This window comes from Aptenodytes patagonicus, chromosome W (genome assembly GCF_965638725.1).
Source record: "Aptenodytes patagonicus chromosome W, bAptPat1.pri.cur, whole genome shotgun sequence".
Classification (NCBI taxonomy): Eukaryota; Metazoa; Chordata; class Aves; order Sphenisciformes; family Spheniscidae; genus Aptenodytes; species Aptenodytes patagonicus.
Genome location: NC_134981.1, coordinates 14,373,422 through 14,390,982, shown reverse-complemented (window position 1 = coordinate 14,390,982; position 17,561 = coordinate 14,373,422). Strand labels below are relative to the sequence as shown.

The 17,561-nt window shown below is 43.4% G+C and overlaps 1 protein-coding gene across 1 annotated transcript in view; it reads right to left on the bottom strand.

Annotated features, from left to right (window-relative positions):
* Positions 1-17,561, bottom strand: part of LOC143171856 (adenomatous polyposis coli protein-like) — a 169,158-nt gene that overhangs the window by 48,247 nt on the left and 103,350 nt on the right. The window contains exon 7 of the mRNA XM_076360955.1: positions 5,749-5,832. Within this exon, the coding sequence (XP_076217070.1) occupies positions 5,749-5,832 (84 nt within the window). The remainder of the gene's footprint in view (positions 1-5,748; positions 5,833-17,561) is intronic.

Here is a 17,561-nt window from a genome sequence, read left to right as displayed (position 1 = left end):
GATACCATTGATATGGCATATAGCCACCATAGAAGTGATGATATACAATGTTATATAGCAATTAACATCATACAATTTAATTCATTGGCTATTCTCACCCAAAATCAAATCCCCTTGAGGTACACATCGGACTTCCCCATCCTTCCGCATCACCCACCAAGTGCACCCAGGTCCTCGAGCAAAAGCAATCCCATGGATGGGTTTGCCTTTGCCCGAGGCAGGAATAACCCAGACTGTCTGCCCCAGCATATTTTTTATGTGCCCTACAGGGACTTTAGCCCTTTCTACAGTACGTAAAAGTTTTGACTGGACAGGACCAGGAGAGCCAGGAGGAGCTGTGCTTCAGTACCAATGACTTCCGAAGCAGCTCGAACCCCTTCATATGCTGCCAATATCTCTTTTTCAGTTGGAGTATAGCAGGCCTCGGATCCTCTGTATCCCCGACTCCAAAACCCCTAGGGGTCTACCTCGAGTCTCCCCTGGTGCTTTCTGCCAGAGGCTCCAGGTAGGGCCATTCTCCCCGGCTGCGGTGTAGAGCACATTTTTTACATCTTGCCCTGCCTGGACTGGCCCCAGGGCTACTGCATGAACTATCTCCTCTTTAATTTGTTCAAAGGCTTGTCATTGCCCAGGGCCCCATTTGAAATCATTCTACTTCCGGGTCACTTGGTAGAGAGGTCTTACAATCAGACTGTAATTTGGAATATGCATTCTCCAAAAACCCACGACGCCTAAGAAAGCTTGTGTTTCCTTTTTGCTAGTTGGTGGAGACATGGCTGTTATTTTGTTGATCACATCCATTGGGATCTGACGACGTCCATCTTGCCATTTTATTCCTAAAAACTGGATCTCCTGTGCAGGTCCCTTGACCTTACTTTGTTTTATGGCAAAACCGGCCTCCAGAAGGGTTTGGACTATTTCCTTCCCTTTCTCAGTTTTTAAGAGTAGTTTTTCCTTCTGCTGTGTTGCCCCATACGATGATGTCATCAATGCATTGCAGGTGTTCTGGAGCTTTACCCTGTTCCAGTGCAGTCTGGATCAGTCCATGGCAAATGGTAGGGCTGTGTTTCCACCCCTGGGGCAGTCGGTTCCCGGTGTACTGGATGCCCCTCCAAGTGAAAGCAAACTGTGGCCTGCACTCTGCCACCAAAGGGATTGAGAAAAACGCATTAGCGATATCAGTTGTGGCATACCACTTGGCTGCCTTTGACTCCAGTTCGTATTGAAGTTCTAGCATGTCTGGCACGGCAGCAGTCAGCGGTGGCATGACTTCATTTAGGCCGCGATAGTCTACTGTTAGTCTCCACTCTCCATTAGAGTTTCGCACTGGCCATATGGGACTGTTAAAGGGTGAGCGAGTCTTGCTGATCACTCCTTGGCTCTCCAGTTGAAGAATCAGTTTATGGAAGGGAATCAGGGAATCTCGGTTGGTGTGATATTGCCGCCGGTGCACTGTTGTGGTGGCGATCGGCACCTGTTGTTCTTTGACCTTCAGCAACCCCACAAGACAGGAGCAAAGTAGACAGCTGTTTAATTTCCTCCGTCTCCAAGGCAGCTATACCAAAAGCCCACTGGTACCCTTTTGGGTCCTTGAAATACCCTCTCCCGAGGTAGTCTATGCCAAGGATGCACGGAGCCTCTGGGCCAGTCACAACGGGGTGCTTCTGCCACTCATTCCCAGTTAGGCTCACTTCAGCCTCCAATACAGTTAGCTGTTAGGATCCCCCTGTCACTCCAGAAACACAGATGGGTTCTGCCCCTTTGTAGCTTGATGGCATTAGGGTACACTGTGCACCAGTGTCCACTAGAGCCTTATACTCCTGTGGGTCTGATGGGCCAGGCCATGAAATCCACACAGTCCAGTAAACCCGGTTGTCCCTTTCCTCCCCCTGGCTGGAGGCAGGGCCCCTCTAGTCCTAGTCATAGTATCCGTTACTCACTTCTTCTAAATGCAAATCAAAAGTCCCTTTATTGAGATCAGAAGTAAGATCAGCCCCTTCTATTCTGTCTGGGGAACTGCTCACTGGAAACTGGAGCAGCAATTTTCCTGGAAGAACCCCCTTTTGTGATTGTTTTCCCTTGCAACTCACGTATCCGTGCCTCTAGGGCCAAGGTAGATTTTCCATCCCACTTCCTCATGTCCTCTCTGTGGTCATGTAGGTAAAACCACAGGGTGGCCCTTTATATCCTCTCACTTGAGGAGAAGGACGCTTGCTCCTAATGGCTGAGCTACTGGTCTGTACAGGTGGGGAGTAGGACATATCCTCTTTGAATTGCTGGAACTCCCAGGACAGTTGCTCGGCTAATATGTCCGGCAGTTTCTCCACAGCCCATAGGGAGGAAGAGAGACTTTCTTTGTATTATTTGTATATTATATCCCTTTTCTGAAACTTGTCATCAGACTAGCTTTATGTGGTATAATATTTACTCTTCTCTACCAAAGGTTATTATTTCCAGAACTGTGTCCACACTACTGGACTGCAATCTGAGGAGATGTCAAGGGAGCAGATATGAATGAGGTGTTTGTTGCACACTTGAATGCAACTATAGGGAGGTTGTAAGGCAGTATGTGGTAAAGGCACAGAGAAAGGTCTTTCAGCTATTGAATTGTTTAGTTTCCCTACTAAGGAAGCTGACAGCTGTTTGATAATGTGATAGTGAACTGCTTTCACAGTGGTGTGCACGCAGATGCCTCATTTTACGATTTTACCTCCAAAAGTTATCACTGTCATTTTAGTCTACTGTGACCTCCTTATACATTGATTGAAACAGTTTGTTAGGTGGTAAAAAGGCAATTTTTTTATCACCTGATGATGACAACATAGTTACCACCATTGGTGACAGTTGATTTCCTTATCCCTAACTATGATCCCATCAGAATTAATTACAGATTTCAAGTCCAACTTCTCTCTAAACTTAGAGTAAATAAATAAACACAAATCAGATCACTAATAATAAATTGGGCATTTTTGTTCAGAAGCATTTTGAAAGCTTTTATAACACATTTTTTGAAAATATCCTCAAATTGTTTTGAAAACTATACTAATTATATCTGTCCAATAACAAACCAGATATTCTATGCAGAGAAAACCTGTACATTAGATTGGTAATTTTTGTGCTTCCCTCTCATCTTACTGAAAAGATGCATCAACTTTAATATTGAATGGTGGAACAAAAAAATGTAAATGAAATGTATTTTCATTCTGAAATAAAGATGGGCACCTCTGTCTAAATGTCACATGACAAGAGTACCACTGATTTTAGAGAAAATTACAAACATTATGCAAAGAAACGTCTTGTATAGTTATCTGAAAATAAAAAAATATACTGTAATAATATTGCTCACTAAAAGTCCATGACAGAACATGGACAAGACCCTGACCTTCCTGGACTATAGTCCTAGGCTTTAAAGACAGACGAGTATCCTCTCTTTTTTTATCACTTTCCCATTTGCCTTCTATTCAATGCCCTGAATTTAGCCAAGTCCTACATACTGTGTAGTAAAGACTAAGTGTATTTAACAAGTGTATCATATTTACACTAAAGTAGGCTATGTTGTTTTACACTGCTAACTTTTAAGTACTAAGCAATTTTATTATTTTTAACATATTTTTGCTTTATTTAAAAATAAGTATGATGCCTTACACCACCTGGGAAAACAGAAATACCATCATAGGTAACCTTATCAATCCACACTGGTCACTGGCCAGGTCAGTAACAAATACCTTTAAAATCCAAAGCACTAATCAGCATGATTTGCCTTAAAAGAATGTCTGCTAATAGGAAGAGGCTATTATCCGAGATACAGAGAAAACAGCTCAGTAAAAAGGATGTTAAAATTTTTTGTAAACCATTGACAAATGACTGCTGGAGAATAAGAATCCTAGTTTCTTTTTCTGGTTGAAGAATAAAGTTGTCTCCAGACTACATACTTGACATTTAAATATATTAATTCAAAAAAGGTTTATAGCTAATAGAGGAGCTCGTTACTTTAGAAACAAGCTTTAATAGATGCAATCATCTACTGTATCCACTCAATTAAGGTTACTTGAGAAAGGGAGGAAAGAGATGTAATTTCGCTAAAAATTACTTATGAAATGCACAAAGTTTAATTTCATAACAAAACTAGAGATTAAATCTTATAATTGCCTATTTCTGACATTTACCAGATTGCACCTTCCCTGTGGTTGCTATATACCTCTGCAACAATTTCTATCCATACAACATAAAAGTTTTATTAGGAAACTGGGAGCCTGACACACTGCCTCCTCACACCCTGCCCCCTGACTGACATCAGCAGCATAGGCAGGATGCCACCCACATTATTCACATAAGGTATGATTCTCTCAAATCACACTGCCATTGGTGGAGCCAAGAGGCAGTGCGACTCTTACCCGCAGTCAAAAGGCATTTCCACAATTGGCTGTTGCTGCCAGATGACCCGGACACCAAGTGTCCCTGGCAGTCCACCAGAGCCAGGGCATCACTTATGATCCTGCATTTGCTGTCAGTGATTGGGTGAGTCACCATATGGGTGCATTGTTGCTCATCTTTCCTACTGCCTCAATAAAGCTTTCTTTTATAATGTCTTGTCAGACTCCATTACTGTTCGGACCACAAAGCCCAATGCTATTGTCATTTAATTCATTTGCTTAATGCAACTGTGCAAGTCTGCTAGTCTGATTTTAGGAGACTTATACAAACCAAACTAGGAAACATTTTACTATGAAAGAAAAAGTCACTTCCTCTAAAAAATCAAATCCATGTTTTACCACAAGTGTGCTGACAGAATTAAATGAAAAGGTTAGGAAAATAATAATTTAATTCTCAAAAATGTTTAGTGATTTTTAAAAGCAGCAAACAAGGGCATAAATCAAACAAAATTGCAGCTGGACTGGCTAACATGTCAAAAGACTAGACAACTTTAATTATACACACTTCAGCTTCACTTATAATACCAGATTTTCCCCCAAAAAATGGAATTGTGAAATAATTTATTTTCTACAGTGGGAAAATCTCTATCCCTTAATAATTCAAAAGTTGCCCTGAACTTTCACAGTAGTTATTTTGGGCAAAGACAAACAAAATATTCAGGTCCAACATACAATTTATAGTTAATTTACAAGTATGAGAAAGAGTTGAGCTTGTAAATTAATTTCCACTGTGAGTGTAGTTTTTGTTAATGACAATTACTATTATGGACTTTGCCATTTACAGGAAACATTATCTTGTACTTCTTAATATAGAACCCAATACTTAAACACTAAAAACATGCAAGGCTTCTCTAATGAAGTCTGACAGAAACTGTATTCGCCCTTTTTTTCTTATCTCAAAAGATAAGCAAAACATGAAGCTGCTTATCAGAGATTCATATTTAGAAAGACATGCAAAACATAATTATTTGCTAAAACCAACGCTCAGCCTTTATAATACATTGCACTTTGACCTTTTTATTGAAATTGCTAGTTAAACTTTTAACTGATATATAATTATTGATTAAAATTCAACAGTAGCATAAAGAATATTCCAAGTTTTCCACCCTCAGTTCATTGCTAACAGAGCAAGTAACACGCTACTAAATTTTATTCCCAGGGCAGCTACAGCCTATGAATATTGACTAATTTATGAACCATGACATCACTTGCTGATACAAATAATGCTGCCCACCAATATACTCATTTAAGTAGATTTGCTTTTTTAAAAAGATACATATTCTAATCAAAAGAAGGCAAGAAATTGCTCACTAACCTCTGCTTCAGCTGCTTGTGACTGCAGGAGCTGTCGTATACAAAGAATGTCCTTCTCTATTTGTTGAATCCTCATCACCCTTACCTGAAATGAATGTATTTTCATGTTTGATTTTTAAAAAAAAATCCTTATACTTACTGTACAGAATAACAATGAGAAGAGTTCATTGCAAATATAGCTGACTGCAAAACAGAACTACTTCGTCCATGTGGTAATTTCACAAATGTTCTTGACAATAAAAAAACAGGCATGATTGCAAACATTCAAAATATAATGGGTAGTTGGGTTTTTAATAAAACTGACACTAATTTGGATATAATATTAGATTGTCACACAGTACAAGCCCAGGTATAGAAAAACATTTCAGTAAACTTGCACAATTTTCCTATTTCTGAAACTGACATTCTATGCAGGTTTTTAGCAAGTTATTTCATTTTAATCTCAAATGTTAGACTTCTACTTGCCTTACAGAGATTTGAGAGAGATTTATATTTGCAGAGTGTTTTGAAGGTATAAAATCCTGAATGTCTTCGATTATTTTCAGTTACTATGATGATTTGGGAAATTTGCCTATGCACAGCCTCTGAATATTTTCTGTTCCTACAAATTCCAAAGAATTTACAGAGTTAGTTAAAAGAAAACTACATACTGCTTCTTTGGTTTGTCTGGGATTTTATAGACATTTCTGATGCGAGTCTTTTATAGCTATATCGACACTTCCCACTGCAATCATTCTGTGGTTAGTAAATGGAATGTTGAAAAACCGAACTTTACAGGATACATATACTCCATGTAAGAAGTTATACTGTGGAGCACAGGATGCATTATGAATCTGTGAAACAATAAGTGAATGCAATAAGTGATATATCCCTCTATCAGCTTGCTAATAAATTGACATTATTTGACTTTAAAAGTGGGCAGAAAATAATTAGGCCAATAATAACAGGACAGAAACAAAACACTGAACTGATTAAATAGGATTTTTTTTGTATGATGGATAGCTTAAAAAATGAATGCACAGTTTAAAAAAAAAAAAATCCTGATCATTTTACCTGAATAACATTTACAGTGCTATACTAAAAGAGGAAAGACTTTGTGAATCTAGTGGACACTGCAAGGATCAGCATTGTAACCAGCCTTATTTAACATTTTTATAACACGAAAATGGAAATAAGATAAACTTTAAAAAAAGCTGCAAATGCCAAAGAATACACTTGTAAATTGTAATAGAAACACAATATAATCTAGAAATTTTAGAAACACAGAAAAAATATAATCACAAAGAACAGAATGAATTTTTAAAACATGCAGGATAATAAGCTGAGGGAAAAGCATCCTAAACACCAACACTTAGTGGAGTTACAAACAGTAAACTATAAAATAGATATTTATTTGTAAAGCAAAGTATCAGAAAAAAAGGCAGATAAAATTTGAAAGCTACACACACAGAAGCCTCAGCACAACATGAAGCAGACATAATTCATTCCCCTTCTCTCTTAGATCAGGAAATTCTTAAGTATTAGAAAGATAATAAAAACATATTATTGGGAATAACTATGCATTGGTGAGGTGATGCACGACTGACATAACGCATCTCTCCTTTTTGTCTTTAAGAATGGCTTAAATTTTCCCCAAACTGAGTTTCTTTCTGTTTAACCAGTAATTTATTTCATAAAGGGCATTGAGAGAAACTGAGTATGTGTATATACACAACTAAAAGCAGGGATTTTTTTTTTTTTTCAGAAGAAAAACAAGTAAAGATTACATGATTTGTCCAGTATCAATGATGTTCTCAAAAGGACAACAATTCAGTCCATATCTCCCAAATTTTAGTCCAGAGATTTAAACATCAGAACGTTCTTCTCTCTGCTTATTCATTATTTGTATTACAGGGAACTTGAGGAGATCCATCAAACATTTTGCACCAAACACTGTACAAGCAGAAAAAAGAATGTATTTCCTGCCCCAAAGGGTTTACAGTCCAAAGACAAACATACAACAGTAGAGGTATACAGTCAAAGAAGTACCAGGAATCAATAGTGGTAAGTTTGATGAACAGCAATCAAAACTCTAAGAACCTAACTTAATTTGTTCAATAATGAATCTGAAATGAGCCTAAAGTCAGTAAATCACTGAATGAAGACAAACTATACTTTTTGCAATGTAAACACAAAATAACAAAGCTGTGGTGGGTTGACCCTGGCTGGACGCCAGGTGCCCACCAAAGCCACTCTATCACTCCCCTTCTCAGCTGGACAGGGGAGAGGAAATATAATGAAAGGCTCATGGGTTGAGATAAGGACAGGGAGATTACTCAGCAATTACCGTCACGGCCAAAACCGACTGGACTTGGGGAAATTAGTTTAATTTATTGCCAATCAAGTCAGAGTAGGATAATGAGAAATAAAAACTAAATCTTAAAACACCTTCCCCGTACCCCTCCTTTCTTCCCGGGCTTAACTTCACTCCCGAATTCTCTACCTCCTCCACCCCAGCGGTGCAGGGGGACAGGGAATGGGGGCTGCGGTCAATTCACCACACATTGTCTCTGCCGCTCCTTCCTCCTCGGGGGGAGGACTCCTCACACTTTTCCCCTGCTCCAGCGTGGGGTCCCTCCCACGGGAGACAGTCCTCCATGAACTTCTCCAACACGAGTCCTTCCCACGGGCTGCAGTTCTTCACAAACTGCTCCAGCATGGGTCCTTTCCACGGGCTGCAGTTTTTCAGGAAGAGACTGCTCCAGCGTGGTTCCCCCACGGGGTCACAAGTCCTGCTAGCAAACCTGCTCCAGCGTGGGCTCCTCTCCACGGGGTCACAGTTCCTGCCAGGAGCCTGCTCCAGCATGGGCTCCTCTCCACGGGGTCACAGCCTCCTTCGGGCGCATCCACCTGCTCCAGTGTGGGGTCCTCCATGGGCTGCAGGTGGATATGTGCTCCACCGTTAACCTCGATGGGCTGCAGGGGGACAGCCTGCTTCACCATGGTCTTTAACACAGGCTGCAGGGGAATCTCTGCTCTGGCGCCTGGAGCACCTCCTCCCCCTCCTTCTTCACTGACCTTGGTGTCTGCAGAGTTGTTTCTCTCACATATTCTCACTCCTCTCTCCGGCTGCAGTTTGTTGCGCAGGGTTTTTTTTTTTCCCCTTTCTTAAATATGTTATCACAGAGGCGCTACCACCATCACTGATTGGCTTGGCCTCGGCCAGCGGTGGGTCCATCTTGGAGCCAGCTGGCATTAGCTCTATCGGACATAGGGGAAGCTTCTAGGAGCTTCTCACAGAAGCCACCCCTGCTACCAAAACCTTGCCACGCAAACCCAATACAAAAGCATAGCAGTAGGAATAATGTTGAGCTTTACTTAGATTAAGATGATAAGGGGAAGGCAAAAAACATCAAGAAAATGTCCATATTACTGAGTATCTTACAAGAGACCTCAGATTTGCATGGCCAGGAGGTCGAGGGAGGTAATTCTGCCCCTCTGCTCTGCTCTGGTGAGACCCCACCTGGAGTACTGTGTCCATCTCTGGAGCCCTCAGCACAAGAAAGACATGGACCTGTTGGAGCAGGTCCAGAGGAGGGCCACGAAAATGATCAGGGGGATGGAACAGCTCTCCTATGAAGAAAGGCTGAGAGAGTTGGGGTTATTCAGCCTGGAGAGGAGAAGGCTTCGGGGAGACCTTATTGCAGCCTTTCAATACTTAAAGGGGGCTTATAAGAAAGATAGGGACAAACTTCTTAGCAGGGCCCGTAGTAACAGGATAAAGGGTAATGGTTTTAAACTAAAAGAGGATAGAGATTCAGACTAGATATAAGAAAGAAATTTTCTACGCTGAGGGTGGTGAAACACTGGAACAGGTTGCCCAGAGAAGTTGTAGATGCCCCATCCCTGGAAACATTCAAGGTCAGGTTGGCCAGGGCTTTGAGCGACTTAATCTAGTTGAAGAGCATAGAATCATAGAACCGTTTAGGTTGGAAAAGACCCTTAAGACCATTGAGTCCAACCATTAACCTAACACTGCCAAATCCACCACTAAATCATGTCCCTAAGCACCACATCTACACATCTTTTAAACACCTCCAGGGATGGGGACTCAACCACCTCCCTGGGCAGCCTGTTCCAATGCTTGACAACCCTTTTGGTGAAGAAATTTTTTCCTAATATCCAATCTAAACCTCCCCTGGTGCAACTTGAGGCCATTTCCTCTCGTCCTATCGCTTGTTACTTGGGAGAAGATACCAATACCCACCTCGCTACAACCTCCTTTCAGGTAGTTGTAGAGAGTGATGAAGTCTCCCCTCAGCCTCCTCTTCTCCAGGCTAAACAACCCCAGTTCCCTCAGCCGCTCCTCATAAGACTTGGTCTCTAGACCCTTCACCATGCTCTTCTTTGGACGCGCTCCAGCACCTCAGTGTCTTTCTTGTAGTGAGGGGCCCAAAACTGAACACAGTATTCAAGGTGCGGCCTCACCAGTGCCGAGTACAGGGGGACAATCACTTCCCTACTCCTACTGGCCACACTGTTTCTGATACAGGCCAGGATGCCATTGGCCTTCTTGGCCGCCTGGGCACACTGTTGGCTCATATTCAGCTGGCTGTCAACCAACACCCCCAGGTCCTTTTCTGCCAGGCAGCTTTCCAGCCACTCTTCCCCAAGCCTGTAGTGCTGCATGGGGTTGTTGTGACCCAAGTGCAGGACCCGGCACTTGGCCTTGTGGAACCTCATACAATTGACCTTGGCCCATCGATCCAGCCTGTCCAGGTCCCTCTGCAGAGCCTTCCTACCCTCGAGCAGATCAACACTCCCGCCCAACTTGGTGTCGTCTGCAAACTTCCTGAGGGTGCACTCGATCCCCTCATCCAGATCATTGATAAAGATATTAAACAGAACTGGCCCCAAAACTGAGCCCTGGGGAACACCACTCGTGACCGGCCGCCAACTGGATTTAACTCCATTCACCACAACTCTTTGGGCCCAGCCATCCAGCCAGCTTTTTACCTAGCAAAGAGTACGCCCGTCCAAGCCATGAGCAGCCAATTTCTCCAGGAGAATGCTGTGGGAAACGGTGTCAAAGGCTTTACTAAAGTCCAGGTAAACAACATCCACAGTCTTTCCCTCATCCACTAAGCGGGTCTCCTTGTCATAGAAGGAGATCAGGTTGGTCAAGCAGGACCTGCCTTTCATAAACCCATGCTGACTGGGCCTGATCACCTGGTTGTCCTGTACGTGCCACGTGACGACGCTCAAGATGATCTGCTCCATAACCTTCCCTGGCACCGAGGTCAGACTGACAGACCTGTAGTTCCCCAGATCCTCCTTCCGGCCCTTCTTGTAGATGGGCGTCACATTTGCTAACTTCCAGTCAACTGGGACCTCCCAGATGTCCCTGCTCATTGCAGGGGGGTTGGACTAGATGACCTTTAAAGGTCCCTTCCAACCCAAACCATTCTATGATTAAGAAGTCAAATAGTTTAATATTATACAAGACAAATGGTTCTAAACTACATAATAAGAAAAATATTAAACAATTATTTAATAATAATTTTAATTATAATAATTTTATACAAATATTTTATTTAATAAGTTATTAAATAAAATAAGAAAAAATTATCTCAGTGCTCTGCATTATGTGAACGCTATGTCTATTTTTACATTAGTTAACAATGTCATTTGATTACTTGTGCTTTTGCATGACTAGGAATGAATTTTCAAGTATCTGAATGCATTTAGGAATGGTTTTAACTTTAAAATCTATACAAGAAACATCACTTTTTATTCCTATTTGTTCATAGTATATTCCTATTCATTTTATTAAATTTAATCATCACCATAAGATCTATGGATAAAGTATCTTAACATTTAAAATTAGAAATTATTTGGATTTCACTGCCCTATTAAGAATTCTAACAAAAAGAATCCTCTCTTCACAGTGACAGAAAAATAATCACTTAGTAAAAAATAAAAATAAAAATAAGGAATAGAATTTTGCTTTAAAATACTTTGTTTTAAAAACATGGATAATCTTTTCTTCAAATAAAAATATAACATAAAAAGTAGAGAAAATTATTAATGGGTTGGTCTGCATTACATTTACAATCAAGACATGTACAAATCTAACAGTGCTGAAATCTTGATCTGTGCAAGACTCCAGGTATACTGGATATGGTTGGGATGGAGTTAATTTTGTTCATAGCAGCCCCTATGGTGCTGTGGTTTAGATCTGTGACCAAAACAGTGTTGATAACACACCAATGTTTTAGCTATTGCTGAACAGTGCTTACACAGTGTCAAGGCCTTCTCTGTTTTTCACTCTGCCCCCACAAAGTGAGTAGGCTGGGGGTGGGCAAGAAGTTGGGAGGGGACACAGCCAGGACAGCTGACCCCCAACTGACCAAAGGGATATTCTATGCCATATAATGTCATGCTCAGCAATAAAATCGGGGGTTGGGGGAGTCTTTCCAAAGTCGCCGTTGCTCAGAGACTGGCAATTGACTTTGCATCACTTGCTTCCCCCCACCATTTTTCCCCCCTCTTCACTTACTCAACTGCCTTTATTTCATGCCACGAGTTTTTCTTGCTTCTGCCCTTCTGATTTTCTCCCCCATCCTGCTGTGGTGGGGAGTGAGTGAGCGAGCGGCTGTGTGGGTGCTTAGTTGCTGGCCAGGGTCAACCCACAACAGTCCTTTTCGGCACCCACCATGGGGCTTGAGGGGTTCGAGATAACAGATTTGATTGGAGTGTGTTAGACTGAATTCATAGCTGTTATAGCTGTTTAGGTGTTACTTGGCAGGCTGTTACTTGCTGTTGCTGGTCACAATGTTGACTTGTTTACTCTCAGTACTGATTTATTTGTTCCCTCTCCTGCTCCATTGATTGTTTCCTCTCTTGGTGTACATCAAACTCCAGTGCCTGTTAATGGCTGCTTTCACCTTTTGCTGTTAGCTGTGTGGTTCATCACTTGTTTTTTATTGCTTTTCCTGGGACAGCTATGATAAAAGCACTGGCCTTCAGCCTAATCTGGTATTTGGGACCTGCACTGCTGCTGTCCCAGTACTCCAGGAAGCATTTTGTGGAGACAATTAATAATTACACCTTTTTCCTTTTCTCCTCTGGGAGCCACTTTGTGGGACAAATGAAGAATGGCACCTCCCTGCTCTTCTCCAGGATAGATGTTTCCTCCCTTGTTGCAATGGCCCTTCATTTTCTTGAATATCCCAAAATGCTTGTATTGGTGTGCACCATGAATCTGATTTTGGCTTTTCCTGAGGTTAACCAATGCCACATGGGGATGTGCCCTGAGGCAGTTGAGTCATGGGTGGCAAAGTGTGGGGGAGAATTTGGGTAAGTGCCTATAACGGTTTTCACCTCCAATGGTCTGGGACTTCACACCCAAACAGGCGCAGAATCCTGTTGAAGTGGCAGACCACTTGAAGAAAGTATGCCTTGTCTTTACCAAAGAGACATAACTTCTCACACTGTGTTGGGGTCTGGCCTATACCTACCGAGCCTCTGTCCAGCACCCTTAAGGGGGCGAGAGGGTGTCTGGATCTGAGGACGGTGGGGATGGTGGCAAATGCCCTATGGGGGTGGCTACAGCAGTGGAAGAAGACCAACAGGCAGCACAGAGATAAACCCATCTGGGCTGCTGCATTGTGGCAAGACATCGCTGCCCGGGTAGAAAACATCACTCTAAAGGTACGTCATGAAGATACTCACATGCCCAAGAGTTGCGCCACCCAAGAACATCAAAAGAATGAGCAGGTAGACCAGACTGCCAGAATTGGAGTGGCTCAGGTGGATCTGGACTGGGAATGTAAGGGTGAGCTATTCATAGCTCGGTGGGCCCATGAAACATTAGGACATCTAGGGAGAGATGCAACATACAGATGGGCTTATGACTGAGGGGTGGACCTGACCACTGCCATTATCGCACAGGTTATCCATGAATGTGAAACATGCACCATAATTAAGTCAAGCAGGTAAAGCCTCTCTGGCACAGAGGATGGTGGCTGAGATATCAGTATGGGGAGGCCTAGCAGATCGATTATATCACCAAGGCAGGTGTCATGTGCTTACCATGGTGGAAGTGACTACTGGGTGGCTGGAAACATACCCTGTGACCCATACCACTGCCAGAAACACCATCCTGGGTCTTGAAAAACAAGTTCTATGGCAAAACAGGACCCCAGAAAGAATTAAGTGAGACAATGTGACTCATTTGCAAAACAACTTCATAGACACCTCGGCCAAGAAACACGACATTGACTGGGTGTATCACATCCCCTACTCACCCACAAGCCTCTGAAAAGACTGAATGATACAATGGACTGTTGAAGACTATACTGGGTGCTGGGACGTTCAAGCACTGGGATGCAAATTTAGACTAGACTAGACTAGACTAGAATAGACTATTTCAGTTGGAAGGGACCTACAACAATCATCTAGTCCAATTGCCCGATCACTTCAGGGCTGACCAAAAGATAAAGCATATTATTTAAGGGTATTGTCCAAATGCCTCTTAAACACTGACAGGCTTGGGGCATCGACCACCTCTCTAGGAAGCCTGTTCCAGTGTTTGACCACCCTCTCGGTAAAGAAATGCTTCCTAATGTCCAGTCTAAACCTCCCCTGACGCAGCTTGGACCATTCCCATGGGTCCTGTCACTGGATACCTGGGAGAAGAGCTCAGCACCTCCTTCTCCACTTCCCCTCCTCAGGAAGCTGTAGAGAGCAATGAGGTCGCCCCTCAGCCTCCTTTTCTCCAAACTAGACAAACCCAGAGTCCTTAGCCGCTCCTCATAGGACATGCCTTCCAGCCCTTTCACCAGCTTTGTTGCCCTCCTCTGGACAAATTCAAGGACATCCTTCTTAAATTGTGGGGGCCAGAACTGCACACAGTACTCAAGGTGAGGCCGCACCAACGCTGAATACAGCAGGATAATCACCTCTTTTGACCAGCTGGTTATGCTGTGTTTAAATGCACCCCAGGATGCAGTTTGCCCTCTTGGCTGCCAGGGCACACTGCTGACTCATATTGAGCTTACTGGCAACCAGCACCCCCAGATCCCTTTCTGCAGGTTTGCTCTCCAGCCACTCCTCTCCCAATCTATACTTGTGTCTGGCATTACTCCGTCCCAGGTGCAGAATCCGGCACTTGTTTGTGGGGATGGATGTCCTCACTAAGGGACATTCCTGAGTTTGATTTTAATGAGCAAACACTGTACCACCTGGCATGACAAGGCACTTAAGCAGAAAACAACGGAGAAAGGAATGTGCAGCTGGAAGGAGAAAAACAAGATAAAGACCATGAAGGCATTTCGCATGATCAGAAAGAACGGGCCAATCTGCTAGAGCATAGATGCGCGTGAACACAAGGCTATAACCTATCTGCAAGCTGCAGGTAGCGCGTGTACACTTCTGCTTGCTATAAAAGGTGCTAACAAAGAGCAATAAAGGTCTTTGGTTGCCGTGTCTGCCGGAGTCCGTGCCGCTTTTCACCCCCACAAATGGCGCCCAACGTGGGGCACGAAAATGCTGGAGCAGAGCACCGGTGGGGAGCCAGCTGAACGAGTCGCAGCCAGCGGGAGACAGAGCGTTCTCAGGAAAGAGCTGGAGCCGGAACTTTGAATCATCGCCTCGTCGGAGCAGAGGTGAGCAGCTGGGAAACTTAAAATGGGATCGCAACTAACTAAGGAGGAGGAATCTATAACTCAGCCCACTTTGACCTGCACTCTAAAGAATAAAGGCAGCAAACCGGAACAACTGGTAGTGAAGGGAATGATAGATACAGGGGCAGACGTTACTATCATCAGTACTGCAAAGTGGCCTGGATCATGGGAAACCATCCCGGTCAACACGGGGTTAGTGGGAATCGGAGGCCTGTCGACGTCCAGGCAGAGTGCCAACTTAATACAGATTGTAAACCCGGAAGGACAGGTTGCAACTATTCGACCTTTTGTGGTTCCTGCGCCGTTAAACCTGTGGGGATGAGATGTCTTGAGCACTTGGGGACTAGTGATTGGCACTGCTGATTCGCATCAACATTTTTAGTGGGGGTCACTGGCGCTCGGCCCACCGTTCGACTCACATGGCTCACCGATCAGCCAGTGTGGGTGGATCAGTGGCCCCTATCACAGGAAAAGGCCGACGCGCTGCGAACGTTAGTGGACGAGCAAGTGAGTCAAGGACATCTGGTTCCCACCACCAGCGCCTGGAACACCCCAGTGTTTGTTATAAAAAAGAAAAGTGGCAAATGGAGACTTCTACATGATTTACGGCAAGTAAATGCCGTGATTCAAGATATGGGGACATTGCAACCAGGTATGCCTTCACCGACATTGATACCTTGTCAATGGGACATTGTGATTATCGATTTGAAAGACTGCTTTTTCACGATTCCCTTAGCGCCGGAAGATGCTCCCAGATTTGCCTTCTCTCTCCCAGTTGTAAACCATCAAGGGCCTAGGTTGCGATATCATTGGACGGTGTTGCCTCAGGGCATGAAAAACAGTCCCACAATATGTCAAATGTATGTTGCGCGTGCGTTGTCGCCCATAAGAAACAAATATCCTGACTTAATTTGTTATCACTACATGGACGATATTTTAATCGCCGGATGAGACCCAAAGGAACTCATCACAGTTATGAAAGATATGTTGCAGGGGTTTAAGACATACGGCTTGCAAATAGCTCCTGAAAAGGTGCAAGTGCAAGCCCCGTGGAAGTACTTGGGGTGGAAGATTTTAGAACATATGATACAGCCCCAACCAATAACCTTGCAATCTAACATTAAGACACTGAATGACTTGCAAAAACTAGTAGGGACTATCAGTTGGGTACGCCCATTGCTGGGAATAGATAATGACATGTTAAACCCACTGTTCAAGTTGTTAAAGGGTAATCCCGAGTTGACATCTCCACGAGAATTAACGACAGAGGCCAAACAAGCGCTACAAAAAATATCACAGGCACTTACCGAAAGGCAAGCACAATGCGTAATTGAAGGATTGGGAGTTAACTTGTATGTCCTAAATCAGTCCCGACAAGCAGTGGGCCTCTTAGGCCAATGGGACACCAAGGGTACCCAGGATCCCTTAGCCATCATTGAATGGGTATTCCTGCCGCATCAAGCACTAAAAACGATAGTGACGAGGGTGGAAATGTTTTCGATGCTTGTGCGAAAAGGACGCGCGCGATGTTTGGAATTAACGGGCACAGATCTTAAAACAATTTATCTCCCACTGACTAAAGACCACCTTAATTGGTGTGAGGCTAATAGCCTAGAACTACAGATAGCGCTGGAAAACTTTAAGGGACAAATTCTAATTCACTATCCATCTCACAAATTATTCTCCCTTAATGAGGAAATTAGTATAATTCCTGAATCGTTGAGTAAGGAGGTACCTGTCGAAGGACCCACCTTATTCACCGATGGATCAGGACGAACAGGTAAAGCAGTTATAGTGTGGTGCAAAAAAGGGGAATGGAAACATCAGGTCCTCAGCTGGTGGAAATATACGCAGTAATTCAGGTCTTTCACCAATGGGAGATGCCATTAAATTTGGTTACTGATTCTCAGTACATCGCCAATGTTGTCAGGCGCTTGGAAAAGGCTTGGCTCAAAGAAGTTGATAACGAACCAGTGTTTTTAATGTTCAAACAGGTATGGGACTTGTTGAATCGCCGCGTAAACCCGTATTACGTGCTCCACGTGAGGAGTCATACCTCTCTCCCGGGGTTTATATCAGAAGGGAATGCGCGAGCTGATCGTCTCGCTGCCCCCGTATGGACAGTCCCTGTACCAGACGTTTCTACACA